The following is a 21,548-nucleotide window of genomic DNA, read 5'->3' on the forward strand; positions in this document are numbered from 1 at the left end:
AGTTGTGTCGAGTTTGTGTGGTTTTGCGTTCCCTGCCCCTTCCAGTGCATTGAAGGGAGGAGGCAGCATGCAACCACTCCTCTGCCTTTTGTGACATTCCAGTTCATGTAAGTATTTAATAAGACCATCCACAAGCCATATCCTTCTGACTCATGGCCATGCTTCAGACCCAACAGTTCTCTTTCTTGTGCAGTCCCTCCAGCATTAGCAACAGGGAGAAAGCTATCCTCCCCTCTTGCTTAATTGAATTAAATAAGAGTCTTCTTGTCACTGCTGGCTGCTATGCTTTATGGATTGTGTAATCTTCAAGGGAGACTTCAATACATCAAGGCACACAGTGATTCATTTATGTGGGAGTGAATGCAGAGTAACAAGTCTGGGAGAATAGATGTGGGATGTATAGTTATTTCCTCAGGTGAATGAAATGAGGAAATTCCCACCTCCTCCCTCACTGTATTACCAAAATCATAGACAAACACACGCTGGTTTGCTGCCTTTTTATTATTTTTCATTATATTATTTCTACCACCAAAAGCTAGCTCAAAGATAGCATCATGACACAACTGCGTGGAGTCTGGGCATCAAAACCTATGCATGTTTCTTAGATATGAGACAGGACGTGTGCAATCAACATCTCTGATGGAAACACTTCCCAAAGGCCCAGACAACTGGTGTTTTTTAGCATTATGCCTAGTGGCAAGGAAACCATCAAGTGCTGGACTGATCAGCATAGATGAATCTGATCTGAGGCTGCCTGACAAGGCAGAAAGTGTGGGACTGGTAAGTTCCAAAAAGCTTGGAGAGCATAAAAATGGGATGTTCATAATTTAACCAGGGAAGAAAACGCCACAGCAGGGAGAGTTGGTTTTCCAGCCAAACCCGAGTGCTAGCATTGGCACTCTGCCTGCTAGGAAGGTGGCCAAGGCACTGAGACACTGGCACTATGGGGTGCAGTGTGTACACCGAAGGCAAGGACTGCCAGAGAGGAGATGCTTGGTTGTCTGCTGAACCTCAGTAAAAAACATTGCACCTTGTATACCATAATTGCGTGCTTTATTGATATACACAGTAAAGCAGTATATAATACAATAGTAAGGCATATATTTGGTGAAATTTGGTATGTTGTGAAAAAAAAAAGCAGTAAAACAGAATTTTAGAAAAATAATTAGTAAATGTTACAGTGTTGGTGTTAAAACACAATATATTATGATATCCAAGTAATAAACCAGTACTGAGTAACAATGAAATAACATGCCATACGGTATTTATGTATTCAACTACACTGATTATGTTTTACAGTTTAATACTCTGCCATTATAAGGAATATGAAATAATTCCCGTTATGCTTAAAAAAGCAGCGATAAAGCTTTCAGCTTCTTAAATATTTTTTGACAGACTCACTCCAAAACTAAGATCTAGAAAGTAAAACAAACAAAACAAAACCCTGATGAAAACAACCGTGCAATCCATTTTTCCTCCATTTTCTCTTGAAGAGAAGGTTTAACGTATAAGGGTGGAAAAAAAAAGAAGAAACCCATCTCTTTCTCACATTTCAATTTAAACCTTCTGATAAAAAAGGACCATGAGAAATACTGAGGGTTTCTATTGTAATAAAGTGTTAAAAAAGCTCTTTATTAGGAAAGCAGAGGTTTTGGGGGGGAATTGTACTTATACTTTGTAAATGGTTATCATTGTTGGTATTATTTAAAACGATGAGACCTGGTCACACAATGGACATATGGTGATGATGTAACATTATCTGTACGTAATCGTCAGGAACACCACAAAACCAAAGTGAGGTAGAAATAGCATGACTAGCCATGTTCAATGTTAACTAGCATTCTAAATAAAATCTTTCCCAAGTTTAATTACACTTCATCCAAGAAGAGGTAACAGATTTTTTTACTCTTGCAATATAGAGTCAGATGATGTGTTTCTACATATTCTAAGGTAAAATTAAAAGCTGGTTAAGAGAACGAAGTGGTAAAGCTTTTGCTGACAGCACCTCATACTGGAACCTACCTCTCATGAGCTGCAGTCAAGCTGGCTTATCTGTTTGCTATCAGTTCCTCTCTTTCTCACGTTGCTGTTAGTTGTGTGGGGTTACTTGTAGAGAGAAATGTGGAAGGAGAAAGGACCAGGGCATTTTTATTGGTGATAAGTATCTCATGGAGCAGTGTGGCTACCTTTACCTGATCATGTGTGCACAAGAACAGCAGTAACTCTTCTACAGCCTTTCCTGAAGGACACTTGCAGCATTACAGCTCCTTGGGACTCACTGCTGTAGCAGGTTGAGACACATGTGGAAAGCTCTGGTTTTATTTTCCAGAGGACTGAGGAGCTTCATGCTCATTAACAGCATCAGGAGCTGGACAAGCAATGTTGCTCTGTGAATTACCTACTTGTGCTTCGAGTCAGAAGCTGATCCCACAGGGGGTCAGGAGGAACTTCTATCTCCCTTTCTTCTCTCCTCTGCAGCAAAGGTGATGATGCCACCTGTGAGGGAAGACCTGTGCCCAGCTCCTGCTGAAGCAGTAGCAGCCAGTGGGGTGCCAGACACCAGGGTCCAAAGTTTTAATCTGGTAAGGCAATTTCTACTTTCCTTTACTAATAGCATTCAGGAATTTAGTCAGCAGAGAACATAAGATGGTCATTAAATTCTCTCCTTCTGGGCTGTCTGTTTTTTGTTGGTTTTCTGTTGTTTTTGTTTTTTTTTTTCCTAGTTTTTTTGTTGGTTTTTTTTTTTTCATTTTCTGTCATGTAATGTGCTCTTTCATTTAATTATTGCAAACTAGCTGTGTAATTCATGTAATCCTTAATTTTACTGGCAAGAGGCAGCAACTACCTTCACTGGAAGTTCAGGAGCTTCTTTTTTTTTAAGCCAGCCCTAGTCAGACAAAACCAATGGGAAATGTAAGTAAATATAAGTTGGCCATTTTGGTGTTGCTGCAGGAAATACTGTTTTCCCTTTTTATTTTTGCTAGGCAAGGAAAAGAACACAGGACATGAATCTCTGATGTAGTTACAGAGCTGAAATGAAACTGAAGAAATGCACTGCCTCAGTAATTTTTTTGTGTGTTTTTTTTAAAGGGGGTTTCTATAAACATTTTTATAAAGCACACTTTAGTTTACAATCTTTCATTATAACTGTTATAAATTTTTTTAAACAACCCGAAATGCGTTCCATATAAAGAAATGGCAAGTTATTTAGCTATCAAGATTTTACATGTTGTTTTCTTGTAATTTTTGTACAATTGCATAGACGTGTAAAACTTGCCATTGTTAACAAAACAGTAACAGACTTAGGAAACTACTGAAATCTACAGTATAGTACCACTACCCTTCACAAAAATATAGATTTGTTTTCTTGTAAACTCTTACAGTCTAATCCTCTTTGTAGTATGAATATTATAAAAACCATGCGGGATGCCTGAAGTCGTAAAACACATCTTGCTATTCTAACACCTTGTTGTCAGTCATCACTGTCACTAAGGTTTCCATTGCTCTTCCCAAGTCGTCTGCCATGTGGAAAAGGCTTCCTACATTGTGGCCTGAAAAAGAAAGTCAAAGAGGACATTAAAGGAAGACAATACAGCAGTATGTTGGTAGGAATGAGTGTTTTACTAGAGAGGCTGAGCACAGATCCATCACTTGCTGCCATTCCCAGGAATACACTGGATGAGTCCAATATTTTGTCCTTAGCAAAAGTTGCTGGTTTTGCAGAACACTTAGCAATACTAGCTTGAATGGCTATGGTAAACTATGCTGACCATAAGCCAGTGTGTTTGTGTTCCAAAAAACCCCGCCCTGTAGTGACGAAGCTTCATTGTTACGAATGTTCACCAAAAGGAAGGATTAAATCCATCAACATCACAGAAAAGTTTCTGACTGGTGCTGCAAGTGTTTGACCATTCAAAGTCTATCAAGGAGAGAAACAGAAACAAACAGATCAGCAGTAATTAACTAAATCATTAAACCCAAGAGGTCCCAGCAGGATACCTGCACAGACACTAAAATGTTGAGGGCTGCAGCTCATTCAATCATTTTTAAAATATTCTTTGCTTCTCAAACAGCAGTTCAGCACAAAGATGCCAGTTATCAAGTAATGTACTATACAGTGGTTCACTTGCACATTTCTCCTCACCTGTAAAGAGTAAGGTCCTATCACCACAGCCCACTGTCCTCCTACATAGAAGTGATAAACAACCACAGACCACAATTCTGGAGTTGAAACCTGTAACAACTTCTCACACTCATATCTGCTGAAAATGTAAAGGAAAGGTAGCAGTGCTCATCAGCAGTAAGAAACGGCTTTATCACAATGAAAAACTAAGCAGACTTGAAGGCAGAGAGATTATATTTCCAAAAGTTGCCATTTTAGGCCCTTGGCAAATGCTGTGCGGTCTCCAGCTGCTGTTCAGAAGAGTGTCGTTCCCCCCCCCCCCGAAAGTCTTGTGTCAAGATTTGCAGCCCTCTATGTCTCAAATACCCTCTGGCATCTCAACACAGAGACATCATGGTCTATACAGCTGAACCAAATCTGGAGTCTCCCTACCAAAAAAATACATGACAGATCTAGGCACTCTACAAGATGAGCAACCAAGGACCAAGTGTTCAAGATTTCTTGCAAGGACAAGCAGGAATGAGCAGACAGAAGGTCTTTAAACAAGCAGAAGGAAATTATACTCCACACAGCATAAAATTGTATTACTGAACTCATCACCACAGGCTGATGTTGAGGCCAAACACATAAATGACTTAAAAAACAAATTAGAAAATAATCACTGAAGAAAGATTTTAGATGCAAAGAAGTGCACGTGACCTCTAACTCAAGAAGTTTCTAAGCCACACATTGCCAGCAACAGGGAAAGTGTGACACAATAAAACTACATGTTGCTATGGCCTGAGGGGTTTGATTTACTCCCTGAAAATACAGGTTTTGAAAAAAAATGGGGTTTACAATGCCACCTGCCCACAACTCTGCTTCCCAGGAATGCTTTGCATTAGCCTGGATGACAGCCCCTCGCCACAGTCCTTCTGGAAGGAGCAACCAAATGAATAAAGGACGTGAATAAAGTATGCAGACACACCTTTCATGAACTCCCTGTCTGTAATGCATCGAAGCCTGACTGTTACTAGTGCCTACCTACAAAGAGAGTGTCTTCCTGACACAACTGTCTTCTCTAACAACAGGAGTGAACCTTCCTCGTGGAGCAAATCAAACTCACAATCCCCTTCCAAATATTCATAAATTATGGTAGTCATGCACTGCTGATATTTCTGCAGAACATAGGACCTTGGAGTAACATTAGTTAATATTCATCAGCATCTATGGAATTGAAAAAAAGTGACCTGAGGAATATCCAGAGTATTTTTCTGGAGAACTACTATCACCTTTTACATTCAAATACGACTCGACAAGCAGCCTCAATAGTGACCTGCGCTGTGCATGGTAATAATTGCCAGATATCAATACAAAGAAATACTTGGTTCTAATCTGGTGACAGTTTGCTAATTGTACTAATGCACAGTGAAACAGATGCATCAAACTTCAATTTCATCCATAAATCATTAAGGTATAGATATCCTATTAGTCATAAGCAAAAACTTCTAATTTGCTCATCAGCACATCAAGTAACAGTGCCTGCCAAGTTTTGGACAAAACACAGTTTACTTTAAAGTAAATGTATGCTACCACATTTATTTCAGATGTAAAGGATAATCTTTCTTATTTACACCATGCAGGCTAAGATCAACCCAGCAAATTACACCATGGAAAGTGAAAATTTGAAGAAGCTATATGAAAACAAGACCCTATTTTTATGGGAGATGCTTATGTAAACAGAATTGTAACTGTCACCGGTTTGATCTACTTACCTGAAACTCTGACATGGCTCAGGTACATCTGTAGCATGTGCCATCACAGCTTTACCAATAACACTGATATAACTGCAGTGACTGCAGCATCCTGTCTCTACAAACCACTTTCAAGAAATCTCTAGGCTTTAAATATTCTTCTGTTTCCAGTTCATCAACCCAGAGATATGAGACAGAACAGTCAGGAGAGTTGTAACTGGCTAGCTAGCTCTGAGAGACACTGCTGCCATGGTCTCTTATTCAGGTTTGTGGCAATCTGCTGCTTCTAGAAACAATGATGGGACTCCAGGGCTCTTCTGAGGCTCTACCACCACTCATTCCCAGCTCAGAAAGAGTGACAGCCCTTCCGTGGGGTTACAGCAAACTGCTTAACCCCATCTTTAGAAAAAATCAGTATTTGTGAATACTGTTTTGTACTGTCAGATACAGAGCTGTAAGGGTAACAAAGGCAAGCTGGTTTTATAGAAAGAGGCTAGGCGTAGAAAGAATAACTGCAATCAAAAATGTAGAAAAAAAGTCTCTCAGAAGTATCCCACAGTAGGTACAAACTGCTAAATTGTTCAGGTAACTAAAACACAGGCCAAGAAGACCTTCTGCATCCAGGGATCACCAGGTATTTTAATCCATAAAAATTACAGGAAAGTCTGTTAGTCTTTTTTTCTTTTCTCTGTTAATTGCTGCCATAGTTTTGCAATAACCATGGTTCAAATCCGATCTCTCTCCACAGAAGCGGCACAGAGGCACGCTGGGGTGATTAAGGAGACACAACTCCCTCTACCCCACACCACCCATGCTACTTCTCTAGCACAGGTCTTAATTTCCACTGCAGAAAACCTGAACAATTGTGTATCTTCTCCCGAGCCATCCTACTTTACAGCTCAGAGCATGACGATAAACATCTGCTGACTGCAGTTTATGTTAATAGCTGGACTGTAAAGTGCAACAGCTTGTTGACAGTAGTCTTTGGGACAATTGTGGGATGGAGGACGCCAGAAGAGAGGGCAGTGCAACAGTGCTCCAGCCACTCAGCTGGTGAACGTATGCCATGATGTACTGGTACTGTATGTGCAATGAATGCACCCTTTTCTATAGTGCCTGTTACCTAAATAATGGCTCAGATGTACTCACTGGTTTTATATAGCTCTATTTATTCTGTTGAATACTGCTTACTTGCCCTCTCTAAGACTGAAACACAGGACACTGACATTTTTGATTAACAAGCAAATGAGAAAAATACTGTCCTAAAATCACTTGGAAAAATATAAATCATAGCTGTACACTCATTATTATTGATATTGTTAAAGTAACGCCACCGAAGAAGGCATCAATTCTGTTTTGTTTTTTTAAAAACATTAAAGCTGAAAAAGTTTTCTCCATGCTTAAGGCACTGAAAGGTTAAGAGAAGCTACTGTATAATAAAAAAATAGCACACACTTTGAAATACAGCAATAAAGCTCAAAGTGGACATGGACAGTATTAACTTAGACTTATAAAACGGAGGGACTATTAACACAGGTATGTTTGCTTTGAAGAAGCACCTATTTCTGCAGACACTAACTACATCACTTCTAGTCACATGCAGAGTGATGTGTTTCACATCTGCTGAATTTGCTTTAGAGGCTCTACTGGAATTAAGGCCCTTGGGTGACGGCACAGGAACTGAATGACAATCTTACACTACAGCTTGTCAGAGAAATAAATGAAAAGCATTCAGACTTGAAAGAATGGACAGAAAGTAAATTAATAAACCCAAACACAATGCAGTGCCTTTTTTTTGTAGCAGATTTCTAACCCTTCCCTGTCAAGAGAAAAATCCTTCCTGCTGGTAACTTGGATTTTGATTTCCTTATTCATATTGAATAATGCTACAAAATCCATGGGATTACACATGAAAACAACACCTAATGTGAGTAATGGGATCAAAACCTGGCAGGGTGGGTTTAAAACAGCATGATCTGCTTTTGTGCAAATGGAGTTGTACATAAAGCAAAAATTGTTCTATACCTTAGCTCATACACTTCATAATCAGATGGAGAATGGCGTTTTATATTCAGCTCTGCAAGTTACCAAGCCCCTTCTGGAACCATCAGTGATAACAAGTACAGCTGGAGAGTGAGTGGTGAGTGATTCACTGAAGTCAACTTTTTTAGGATTAAACTGCTGGAATCTGATCAGGCAAGGCATGTACATTTTCCTATCTGTTTGTTTATTATTTTTCATTAATTGTATCAAGTATGCATTCAGCAGCAGAAGCTTTTTCTGAGTAATATGCATAAATCTGAATGAAGATACTAGAAATCAACAACCTGCTTTGCTGAGCTGGAGAACAATTCTCTGGCTGTATGAGCCAAGAATATGTAGGGCTGAAAATTAAATAATTTCCATTAAATTTGTGGACTGGTGCAGTTCTGTAAATGACATCCCAAGCACCCTATTTTTGATCCATATGAGAGAGGACCTGCCATTTGAGGACAGACTTAACCACACCGAGGCTCTTATACCTAGAAGTGTCTGGACCTGTGCCAGTTCCTACAGCCAATGCAGAGAACCACTATATTTCAAGGTACCACACTGGAACAAATCCTGGCTTACCCAGGGCAGCCTGTCAGTGACTGGGGGTTCACAGCAGCACTGCCAAAAACCGCAGGGCAGTGTGCTTCCATGAGCCCCACTCTCTGCACCAGCAGAAGTTTGCAGACCGGGTTACCCTTCAATTTCTGCCTCATCCACACTGAACATCATCTGTGCATGAAAGGTCATTTCACAGCTACTTGCAATTGCACTCAGGCAGCCTCTGAATATTTCATCTTTAATAATAATTTTCACTAGGAATTCAGCTTTCAAACCTTGTACCTGGTTGGCGAGTGAAGAGCAGCTTCACAGAGGAAAAAATCAAGGCTCTCTGGAAGTACTTTCAAAGGTACTATGACAACAGCGCAAAACGTTTTCCTCCATTAACAAGCAGTGAAGTATAAATTCTAGAATCTATTTTGCAGCAAACCAACCGTGTCCAAAGCACACAGTGAAAACCATCGCCCATTTGCATTGCCAATACAACACTGTGGAGCTGGTGAATGTTAGTAGCATTCTTCATATATATATACCAGGAAATTAAAACACCTGAATCTCTTATACCTCTCAACTCTCACTGTTCTAAAGAAAAAGAAAAAAAACTGTTTAGTAACTGCAGATGACGGTTGGTATATTGGCACATGTATGTACATACAATTGTGAATATGTAAGCAGGACAAGAGACATGGGTCTCCCTGTTCTGCTTACATACAAGAGCAACAGAACACAAGTCAATGACTGCAGCATAGCTGCTTACCACATTTATCATACAGAGGTTTAATTTTAATGTACTGTTTTCTCCTCCCCATTCCTGAGTTTCCACCTCTGGGAGGATGTAGGAAAATGCAGATCAGTGAGCTGCCACTGTCCCCACTGAAAGTTGAGAGGTACGCTACTGTAAGAGCACACATGGGGAACGCACTCGGCAAATACCAAACCCAAAGCAAAAGAAAACCACCCCCACCCTTCATCAAACCCAAGCAAACCCGTGCTGCCATCACACTCATGCTGGACACAGAAAGCAAGCTGTGACAAACAGAAGCCATGGCAGTGAGCTTGCATCTCACTAACCTCTCTCACTGGCTTTCCAGGGGCATTTCTTCCTTTAGGAACAGAGAGAGGAAGTGGAAGAAATATCAGAAAAGAAAGGGAAAAAACCACATGTGAATATATATTTTACACTGTAAGAGACATTTCCATTCCCACTTAGGAATTTAATATAAAATAACTGCATTTCTGCTTTACACGAAGACTGAAAGTGTACTGAAATCCAGTAATGATTCTGACGTGATTTATTCAAGCACAATTCTGTAATCTGTGACTTGGTTTTAATGTAGCAAAAACACTTGAGAAAACTTGAGTACTTCTACTGATCAGTGGCAAAATGATGTTTCTCCAATGTCAAATTAATTAATCCACACACTTGAAGTTTTATTATGGCCTACATACATATATACAGGTATACATCTACACATACGCATACACACATTTTCCACCTAAAGCTGCACAGTGGGAACATAACATGCTCACATTAAAGATAAATACATTCCATAAGGTGTTTCCAACAAACTGATCTGCAAGCACTGTAAAACTGGAGAGCAGAATGAAAAAGGGAGAAAAAAAAAATTAAGGGGGAAAAAAAGGGAAAAGATCTCATCACTTTCAAGTTGCACTGCTAAAATGGAGGAGTCCTTAATGGGCTGAGCTGAAAAGATGTTCTTAAGGAGCCTTCACAGAAGCCAAACTTGAATCATACTGATTCTTCCCAAACACTTACCATAGCATATTTGTTTTTAACAAAAGAAAGCCAGGTGTCAGTCAACAGTGGAGACACCTCTTCCTTTCCCTCCACTTCCACAGCTGGTGATAAAACACTCGCTGTCTAGAGAAGCAGCGTCCCACTGCCACTGGCCCATTACTACCAGCACCAACACTGCTCGACTTGCAGTCTTCAGTGAAAAAGTTACTGATCAAGAAAGAGGATGCTTTTTGACCCAGAGTTGTTGTAAATGATGTAATTGTAAATGAAGTATGGGACAATGTGGAAAGATACAGACACAAACAGGAGAACACATGGCCAGTAACCTAATTGCTGTTGAGTTTTTTTCTAGATATGGCAGCCTGCAGGAGAAGGGAAGGAAGACAACAAATAGCTTTGCAGATATTTTACAAGGAGCAGAACAAGGGTCAGCATCACAGCAAAGCTGAGCAGGGGTGGTAAAGGAGAGGAGGACAGGGCGGAGGAAGTGAATGGCATCACTGACCACCACAGGTCACAGCCACTGCTCAGCTGCAAACAATAGGCAATGGAAACAGCTGGGGCAGCCTCTGAAGGACCTGGACATCAAAGGTTATGATTTATTGAAAGAGGAAGTTTTATTCCCTTCCTTCCCCTCTTGCTCTCCACAGTAGTATGCTTGCTATTAGAAATGACCATAGAATCACACAATGGTTAGGGTTGGAAGGGACCTTAAAGATCACCTAGTTCTAACTCCCTGCCATGGTCAGGGACACCTTCTGCTAGACCAGCTTGCTCATAGCCCCAGACAACCTGTACTTGAACACTGCCAGGGATGGGGCATAATAGGTTTACAGTCATGCTTTGCAGGTGGGTTTTTATTCTGCTAAGGGGAGCCTCAATTCAGGTTGTCTATACCACACGTGCTAGTGGTGCACAGAGGTACCAGGGTGAGCTTGATGGCCCAGAGGTGTCACTTCAGTTCTGAGAACTTCACCTTGCAGGCCTGCCTAACTCTCTTGGATTTATATGAGCACTTACGCAACCTGTGACCTCCTCTGGTGATTTATCAGGAGCCATGAACTCCCTACAAAATGCCTCCCAGGACGGAAGATGAGAAGCTCTCACAAATACAAATCATGTAACAGAAAATCCTTGAAAATGAAGATATAAAATCCATTGCACACTTTGGTCTTCTTCTGAGGTACAGCCTCAGGGTTTAGGTGAGTAGGTGGTCTAGCTAAGGCCTCCAGAAACTGCAGCATGATATAGTGAGGTGTTCAAGAGTCCCGGGGCACGAATGAGATGCAGCAGAGGACAGTTAATTTTGAGTCAAGAAGAGAGAAGGAACTGCCTACACGCAAAATACTGGATCCTTTTGGAGGTCTTAAAAAATGCCTACCTGTCTCCACAAGCGCCTAAGACTAAGACTGCAGCTACACTGTGTCTAATTTAAATATCTAAGAGACAGACTGGATTCTGTTTGAAAATTAATGTATTTAAAGGTAACTGGGATAGCTCTGCACAACACAAAACAGCTGGTGAGAAAAGTCTGTGGTGAGTAATCAGCCCTAGAATTTGTTAACTGCAACAAAGAGTAGCACTACTACAGTAAGCTGATTTCTTTTAGAGGGAGATTAAAAAGGGTTTTACGGATTTTACTTTATTTTCTTCTTTGCATATGAATGAATGTGTGTCTCTAGGTTTTACAGCAAGGAGTATGGTTTCACATAAATTGCAGAGGAAGAAGATTGTCTGTATTGCCATGGTTCTGAAATTTATATTCTAGAAGGCATCAAAATACTGATACACAATCCACAGGTGCCTAATCATCTATTATTACTGCTCAAATCAAGATTTCCTGCCCTTACAAAATAGCAGTCTTTCTTGCTTTTTCTGTTTTGGAAATCTACGTGACATTGTATCACAGGCAAAGGTACACAGAGAGTGATCGAATCAAACCTGAAATCAGAGGCATTAATAGAAATTTCATCTATGCAGATTCATAGAATCACAGAATGGTTTGGGTTGGAAGGCACCTTAAAGATCACCTAGTTCCAACCCCTCTGCCAGGAGCAGGGACAGCTTCCATCAGACCAGGTTGCTCAAAGACCCATACAACCTGGCCTTGAACACTTCGAGGAATAGGACAGCCAAACCTCTCTGGGCTGTAATTTCATAGCACAAGACAACAACTGTATCAAGCAATACTATGCTAAACAATAATGGTGAGTACTGATCCCTCTCCAAGTGTTTTCATATTATGTATGTCATGGCCTCTCAACTCTTTTGAGCCATTGGGGTCACATTTCTAACCACTTCTTAGCTCCCACTTCCTTATTATCCACCATCAAGGGCCTGCATTGAAGGCCTGAGAAGTTCTCTCATCAACTTTAGTTAGCTCAGGAACTCCTGTCTCTAAATTCCTCTCTGAGCTCCATTCATAGAAAGCATCTGCCACAAAACAGTAACTGCAAAGCACAGTGTGGTCTGCCATGAGATCCACCTGAAGCAGTGCAACTTGTTTGTTCTCAGTGCTGCAGAAGAGATGGATTTGGCCTTAAAAATACTGGCCTGCCAATCTTACTTTCTAACTGTGAACCAATTCCCCGGAGATTTAGAAGCTTGGGCACAAATACAGCGTGAAAATGTTTTCCTCTGTGGCACATTATCAAGCAGGGTCAAACAAACCTGAGGTGGTATTTAATGGTAGATTTCCACTAAATGTCAGACCTCTGGCTTTGACATCTGTTTTGAGTTAGCACAGCAGCTGTTTGAAGCAGCTGCAGCAGTTGTGAATTTGCTGGGAGCAGCAAAGTAAAAGAGGACTGCATGGGAAGCCTTGCAGATTAAAAGGAAAGAAAAATTCCTTAAGGACAGCAATCATCAGGTATTCAGCAGAATTTCCCTTTCCAGAAAGGAAACAGCTTTCAGCACCAGCAGTCAGCTATGTAAGGAACACGGACGTCCTTTGCTCCTTATGCCAAGAACTGTCAAAAGGTTAAGCTGAGAAACCCTATGAAAGGTATATAGTCACACAAGTTATTGCATCAGAGATCTGGTTGTGAAGGTCTATAACATGATTTGTTTAACATATGCTTCTCTAAAATGCATTCAAAATGATGCTGTGAAGCCTTGGTGCCCTTTTAAAAACAACTCTATGTAGGAAAAGCTTGGAAAATGTCATAATCAAACCAAATCTATCTCCAGGTAAGTGGCAATTAATTACGACTACACTTTACTGCTTTGTTTCAGAAGTCCAAAATAAGAGCTACTACTTGCTTTAGAAAATTATTTCCCAAGCTGAGCAAATCTTACTCTTCAGATACTATTGCTGGTATTTAAACTAAATAGTTTTGTTTTAAATTTGTGTCCTGTGATGTTCAACTATGCATCTGAGCATCCATGCACCAAAATTCAGTCCTCTTCTGTCTTCACTGCTTATTCAGCTCTAAACTTTCATCAGGAACCAAAGCCTTCAGCGTCTAGTTTGCTCTTGTCATACCATTCTGCATTCCTCCAAACTGTCGTTAACCTAAGAGCAATAGAATACCCAGAATCATGTCCCTGATTCAAAAGGCCTATCACTCCCTATTCTGTGACATGCTGGAGCTGGACATTTAACTTGAAATTTGACATGCTTATGTTTACAGGCCACAAAGGAAACCTACATTTAATGTTCTGCCAGTAACTTCCCAGGCCTTTTAATATATCCCTAGATTTCCTCAATTGATTCCATGTGTAAATTTCAGGTTATTTGTATGGATGTTTGTCCCTTCCTGGATTTCATTTTGTTATTCTCAGTTTCAGTCTAGACAGGTTTTGATGAGTGCCCTCTGTCCTCTGCAGCTCTTCTGGAACTGTATCGTCTATGAATATCATAGTAGATTTTTTCTACAATATTAGTATAGAAATAAACAAATCTACTTCTAGTATTAGTCAATCTTTGGCATTTAATCCACCTTCCACCTTCCTTCTAGTTTTAATTTCTAAAGCCAATATATATCACATGTGGTGCCACCTTATCCAAGTAGTTCTTATTCACCTTTTAAATAATATTCCATAGGCTCCTGTATCAACAACGCACTTCTTAATGCGAGACTGAGATAACTGAGTTTTCTTGCATCTGACAATTTTTTAACTCTTCTTAGTAAGGATGAATGTAAGAAAATGTATTCTTTTCAGATCTGTTGCCATCACTTGTTTGGGCTTACACTTGTGAAGGCCAATGTCATATTGGGGTGTATTAGAAGGGGGGTGGTTAGTAGGTCGAGAGAGGTCCTCCTTCCCCTCTACTCTGCCCTGGTGAGACCGCATCTGGAACATTGTGTCCAGTTCTGGGCCACTCAGTTCAAGAAGGACAGGGAGCTGCTGGAGAGAGTCCAGTGCAGGGCAACCAAGATGATTAAGGGAGTGGAGCATCTCCCTTATGAGGAAAGACTGAGGGAGCTGGGTCTCTATAGTTTGGAGAAGAGGAGACTGAGGGGTGACCTTATTAGTGTATATAAATATATAAAGGGGAGTGTCACGAGGATGGAGCCAGGCTCTACTCAGTGGCAAACAATGATAGGACAAGGGGTAATGGGTACAAACTGGAACACAAGAGGTTCCACTTAAACTTGAGAAGAAACTTCTTCTCAGTGAGGGTGACGGAACACTGGAACAGGCTGCCCAGGGAGGTTGTGGAGTCTCCTTCCCTGGAGACATTCAAAACCCGCCTGGACACATTCCTGTGTAACATTATCTAGGTGTTCCTGCTCCGGCAGGGGGATTGGACTAGTTGATCTTTTGAGGTCCCTTCCAATCTCTAGCATACTGTGATACTGTGATAGCTTAATTTATGGAATTAAAATATTAACTGATGTATGTAGTATTTCAAATACCTCATTATTATTTCATAAATTGCTCCTATTTTACTTAAAACTAAGCTCTTTTTAAAAAAAGAAACTGTCATTGTCATCATGATTATGAATTAGATACCACATTTAGTGAATATTTTAACACATGTATCTACATCTAGACACATGCGATTATGCAAGATCACCTTAATACAACATATTTACATAAATGATGGTCACTGATAAGAAAGCACTGTCTGTTGCAACCTTGTGTACACAGCAACTTCAAAAAGAAGTCAGTTTTTATCTATATACTAATGTTTGAAAGATTTTACATCTCTTGTCTCTGATAACAAATATCTAGGCAAATACGACTTTTGAATGTAATGCTGAGGTGGAGATGAATGTAGTTAAGAATATACTGTATCAGATTTTCTTCAATAACATCTTTCTAAATGATTCTATCTTTTGATCTTTAGCATGGGATCTTACGCAGTTTATACTGCTGCCTTCTTTCTCACTCACAGATGGTGCCTGGTGAGAGCTGAGCTTGCTTTGAGATCAAAGGATGAAGAACACTTCACTGAAAGTCTAGCATAATGTTTAACACATTTATCTACTAAAGAAGTACAACTGAGTGATGTGTGACTGCGGTAAAGTCTCTGCCCCTACTGAAATCCACCTAACAGGTATCAATAGACACTGGGATTTTCTTCTGCCAAGAGATTTATCTGTGAGCCTTCTTTCAAAGCAACAGGTAGTATCCCAAAGTTACCACCTCCTGCTGAGAATCTAAACCATTTTTCCTGAGCAGAGTATTTCCTCTGGGCTCAGAAAAGACCTTCTTAAATGAAAAAAGGTTGAACAAATAAAACCTTGTAATACAAATGCTTATCTTTGGCAAACACCAGGAATAAGCAAAATGGAAACACTGAAAGAAATGCTGCATCTGTAGGACAACTGCAGCCTACACTGCACAAAAAAGCAGCCCACTTGTTTTAACTCCACCACTCTGAACTACGAATCTAGAGTGCTACAAGGTCTACAAGGTCACATCACTGACTCAGAACTTAATTATTTCAAACACCATTCTTCTTGGAGAAAGGTAAAAACAGAAGAAAAATGTGCTAAGACAGGTACTAAAAATAAGTCATTGAGGAGACTACCTGAAAAGGAGAAAAGCTGTGAGAAAATGAACATGGCAAAAAGGAAGAGAAGAAAATTTTCAGGAAGAAAGAATCTCAGACAGACATTGTTTCATTCATGTATCTAGCAAGGGCTACCTGTGGAGGTAGCTTAAGGTAAAGGAGAAGCAGGCTGCTTCTCACTCTAAACCAGGTTTCTCTATAGCTATTGTTAAAACAAAAACAAAGAACAGCAAAAAAACCTGAAACCAAAATACAATCCCCTGAAAAGATCAAGGAACAGAAAGCACTTTTATCTTCTTCCCTCTCATCTGCCACAGGCAGCAGCGCTCACCTCTGGAGCTGGGGAAGGAGTTGTTCAGCTGCTCCATCACTTCCTCCAAACCTGTGCTTGTGTCCTGGGGAGGGCTGAGCAACTCATCCTCACCTGGAAAGCAAATCCACACCACTGTATAAGAGCCTCTATAAAACCATTTGCTAACAGCTTGCTGCTCCATATGTCCTTCATGAAGCTAAGGCTGTTCACTTGAACACATTTTATGCTTAGTATGCAGTCAAGATTTTTAAAGGTGGATTTTGTTGACTATTATGTTTTTTTTTTTAAGGATCTAAGTGAAATTAAACAATGTGTTTTAAACAACTAGCACTGACTTTTAATTTGTAAAAAGGGACTTAAGAAAGAATTCACTCTAGTAAAAGAAGTGGGGTAAAATGTCTGCTAGGAACATTTTGTTCCATAAATGACACTCATTTCAGCTTCTCTTATTCTATTAATGGAAAAAGAAATTGCTGTTGTGAGTGCTGCTATTGAGCAGCTTTCTAATAGTGCTGGATTCATGTTAGCACTGCTTTGCCTAAGCTACGTAAATCAGTAGAAACCCAGATTCTCATCTGCATCAGTATTAATATTTCTGACAGTTTAATTGCATCAGATTGGTGCTCCAAGAACATTCAATTGTACTGTAAAATGGTTTAGCAGCAGTTTAATAAAGCAAAATACATTTCTCCCAATGAATAATGTCTATACCCTGATTATAGGGCAGCAGCTTAATGGGAAATTCAATACATTTTATTTTTACTGGGTTTTTTTTTTGGTCATAGTTTCAGATAACTAAAATCCATATGTTGATTTTACTGTAGACCCTAGCCTCCAATACAAATAAAGTATCTGAAAAAAGATGTAAAGGATATAATTTGAGTGAGTTTCTCCTTTTTCACTAGTTTTCTTTTATTCCTAATAAAACACAAAAGCAATTTTTCCTTCTGTAATAACCATGTGAGGTACATCTTCATTTTGAAAATGACATTCTAGAATGTCTTGCCCTACTAAACTTGAGTGATTAATTGCCTGATTTTCTTTTAGCATTTACATTCTTTAAACATTGAGGTGCTCAATACTAGCAGAAAGCCTACTGAAAGAGATGATAAAGGAACACTTCAGGACTGCATACACTTCCTACTTAGGCTTAGCATCAGCCTCATGTTAGGGCCAGGAGTTTCATAAGAGTTATTACTGACCAAGAATAATTTTTTCCCACTCCAGTACAAAAAGTAAAGTTTCTCCAAGAAGCTCTGAATTCACATAAGTGATGGTCTTCATATCAGCTTCTTTTATTCCATAAATCATCTAAAAAATAGCTGCTGAGACTGCTTTCAGCTTTTGACTGGTGCTGGGCTCACACAAATCAACTCCCACTATGAGTTACTTCTGCATCAAGTGTTGTACTGATAGAGGTGCCTTAGCAGAAGTAATGTCCTTCCAGCCTCGGCTGGGTGTTAAGATAGAGACCCAAAAGTGAGATCTTGCTACTTCTACCCAGGCTGAGGACCTTTATCAGAATGACTGCAGGAAGCCATCTGGCCCTAAAGATTGAAAGAAGAGGTCTGTGGTTCTGCTGTCATGCTCCAGAAGAACTGAGGACATGTACTGATTTTCAAATGTTCTGGTAAGCACCAACAGGACGTGAACTGTGCTGACCCTTAACACTGCTGTATCCTTTACTTAAAGTGCATTATCTTTATTTTTTTCTTATATGGATGATTTTTCTGAGCATTTTTTTTTTTTGTACGTGAGAAAATAAGGCGTCAGCTGAGCAATCTGACAAATGTAAAGACACCTTCAGACCTCAACTACCTCTCTTTGTGTAAAAGAGTCTTCCCCATTTGTGTTTCTACAAAAGACTTGGAGAAATGGGGGGCTCAAATATTCTGGTGGTACCTGAACAAATTACAGTTCAGGAAAGCCTCTTGTTCTTCACATGCCCCAGAGAACCTCGTCTGCTGCTACATGACTGAGGGAGAAATGCCAAAGTTCAGGACCTTTCCATTAGGAGTCTGTGAGAAGAAAAGCAGAACTTTTCCACATGCCCAGTTGTATTTCAGGTTATCATGGGATAAACTTAGAATTCTATTTGTAAATTAGGATCTGAGTGGGTTGCTGCTTTTACCAAATGGCTGGAAACACTGGTGGTTTCTGTCACAGAAATCTCTCCCTGAGAAAGCAGAGAGGCAGAGAAGCATGGTGGATCTACATTCAAAGAAAAAGTTCAAAGATATCCTCTTAAAAAGAAAAATATATAAAAGCTACCGCTAAATTACCGGATTGCCTGAGAGACCTAGAGATCCTCAGTATCTTCTTGGAAATTATGACTCCCTCATTATTGGGCACATGCTCGCTGCATGGGAACACTGTTTACAACACCACTCTAGCTCCTTCACAATTCAAGAATATTTTCAGTCACACTTCAGAAAACTCTCAGACTGGCAAGTAAAGCTTTCTAGTGTGAAAGGAGACTTCACAAACTGAATTAGTTGTGGTTTGTTAGCTCAGTTAGCAATTCTTTTTATAAGCTCTACTCCATGCTGCCAACAGTGTTGCTTTGCCGAGTCTCAACACAATCATACTGATAATAATTCAACAACTTACTGTCCTTCTGCATATTGGCTCAATCAAACAAAGAAGCCCATGTCATGTCTAAATGTTTGCTTTTAAAAAGTTTTAGCAGTTTACATGATTGTATGCATGTTAATTAATTCTAGTCTCCCAAGTTAAATGGGAAAAATTTTATATTGAGTCAAATGAAACAAAAATACATTATATTTTCTCATAATAAAGTATACAATTCAAAACTACAGGACTTCTAATAAGATGAATGGAAACTAGTTTCTTCCTATCTTTTCTTGTGTATTTTGATTAATTTATTTCATGAGATAAAATTCATGACATTTCTTCAGAAAGCTGATGCAAATTACTCCGATACATGATGTCTACTCTGCGTATGCTGCACATAGCAAAATTACTCTCTTGTCATACTGTTAAAGAAAGATGCAAATGAAATTGTTGTTACCTGTGATTGTTCTCTCACCCCAGGATTTAACTTAAGCATTCCTAAAGGTATAATTCGTTTCACTTTTTTATTTTGTGCTGTAGGGTGTACAGATCCCATCTTGTTTGATACTGGCACAGGCTGACATTACTGCCTATGCTCAGGATGAAAGAAAAAGGCCACGACCAAGCTGCATCTCCCACCATGATGGCACTTCAGACACAGCAGCATGTCCCCTCCCATTCAATTTCTCACTGTCACCGATTCTCTCAGAACCACAGCAAAGCTTTCACGTAAGTCTCTCACCCTCCCCCAAAGCCTCTCTCCAATACACACTAAATAAATTTCTGTGTATGAAGCTGAATATTATCATCAGTCTTAAAACAGTATCTTGTTCAAATAACTTAAGCACATCTGCTTAAAGATGCTGCAATGGTTGGTTTAGCAGAAAATCCTTACTACTTGGTAATAAATACTTACTAATTATATAACAGACAGGAAATTAGGAAAATGCTACAAAGCAGTTACTGAAAGCACCAAAATAATAATTCTAGCCTCTAGCTACAGAATATCATTACTTAGCCTTACTCCACAACTCAAATGATGTTCATTATCACATCTGATGTGATATTTAGAAGACACTAGATGAGCACTGCCTATGAGTGACAGCTCAATCCTACTGACTGAGCCATGACATATTAAAAAGAAGATCATATCAGTTAACGTGGAGATGATTAATCATACATTTGATCTCTTAGCCATAATGAAAACTGTGTGCATTTAAATCAGCCATGTCACACTTAATAGATGAAAGTCAGTTTGAATATAATAGTCAGCTTTTTAGTGATGACACTGAAGGCCACTGCAAATGTCTACTTCATTCTCACTGAACTAAACAAGAGAGAAGAGTATTTTCTGGTTTTAAGGGTCTTTTTTTCCGGAAAAATGGAACTACATATTTTATGACAATCTGAACTTTGTTATCTTACCCATGGTTTCTGAAGTCTGGCTGCCAACTACACGAAGAAGCATTGGCTGACTGCTGTCTGACCTCTGCAAAGAGGCAGAAGGAGATGACAGTGTTGTACCATTCAACTTGGCATCTGCCTGTGGCTGAAAATTGAAGACAAAAAGAAGAGACTAATAATCTCTCATTACACTTGCACAAATCTTTGTATCTCTGTATTTTTTATTCCATGAATACACACAATTTTTCTGTATAAGTAAATATATCCATGCAAACAATGGATTTAAATTCTCAATAAAACAAGGAAGAAGACTAAGTAAGAACACTGAAACATGATTTTGCACTTTCACTTGCACTCTGTAGAACAATTTAACATTATTCTCTCACTAGCCTCCACAGATATGATTTCTTGGTATGTTGCTGTTATTGATAATGCTTCACACGCTGTTTGGAAAGTGACTCTACTTTCTAGTCCTGGAAAGAGATCCAGAAGAAAGGCTTAAGGGCTCACCTGCTCCAGCAGCTGCCTCAGCCTGTGCAGCTGTGACTCCAGCTGTTTGTTGTGATCCTCCAGAATTTGCATCCTGGCCTCCAGGCGGCCCTTGTGCTGGCGAAGCAGCTTGGCTTCCGCAATGAGTTCAGCATCCCGTGGGCTTTGTGGAGAAACTGGCATCATCTCCGGTGGGGACGGCAGTGGAGACAGTCCTTTGTGGTCATGCTGTTGCTTCAAACGGTCATACTCTGCTTGCAAATTTCTGTTGAGAAATAATAAAAAGGTAAAAGCTTTATGGAGCCGAATAGGCCAGTTTAGGCTATACTCTGCAAGGGGCAGTGAGCAGGCATCTTGTGTGGTGTCATGTGTCTAACTACAGGGGGGAAGAGGCTCACCTACATCACCTGCCTTTCATTCTGCTGAATCCGCATGCATGTATATTCATGTACGCTTACACCTCACAGATGTGCATGGAGCTGATACTATATGGACTTCTGATATAAACACTGCCTAAAGGCTTTCTCCAAATCCAGAATTCACGATTAATTCCCTTGCAGGGCCCACAGCACAAAAGGCTGGCTGGGCTCCAGACA

At 39.9% G+C, this 21,548-nt stretch overlaps 1 protein-coding gene across 25 annotated transcripts in view; it reads right to left on the minus strand.

Annotated features, from left to right (window-relative positions):
* Positions 1-1,031: 1,031 nt before the first annotated feature.
* DMD (dystrophin) overlaps positions 1,032-21,548 on the minus strand; it is a 1,213,044-nt gene continuing 1,192,527 nt past the window's right edge. For 16 of the 25 annotated variants that reach the window (XM_062608095.1, XM_062608090.1, XM_062608086.1 and 13 more), the window contains 4 exons: positions 20,974-21,217; positions 20,485-20,608; positions 16,504-16,596; positions 1,032-3,551 (listed from right to left, as the gene is read on the minus strand). In XM_062608095.1, coding sequence (XP_062464079.1) covers positions 3,454-3,551; positions 16,504-16,596; positions 20,485-20,608; positions 20,974-21,217 — 559 coding nt within the window. In that variant the 3' untranslated portion in view covers positions 1,032-3,453. Of the gene's footprint in view, positions 3,552-6,294; positions 9,322-9,519; positions 9,552-16,503; positions 16,597-20,484; positions 20,609-20,973; positions 21,218-21,548 lie in introns of those variants that run through there. The other 9 variants (XM_062608091.1, XM_062608084.1, XM_062608093.1 and 6 more) reach the window with 4 other exon arrangements.

Source organism: Pezoporus occidentalis, unplaced genomic scaffold (assembly GCF_034315485.1).
Source record: "Pezoporus occidentalis ecotype Australia unplaced genomic scaffold, CSIRO_AGI_Poc_V1 ctg129, whole genome shotgun sequence".
Lineage (NCBI taxonomy): Eukaryota > Metazoa > Chordata > Aves > Psittaciformes > Psittacidae > Pezoporus > Pezoporus occidentalis.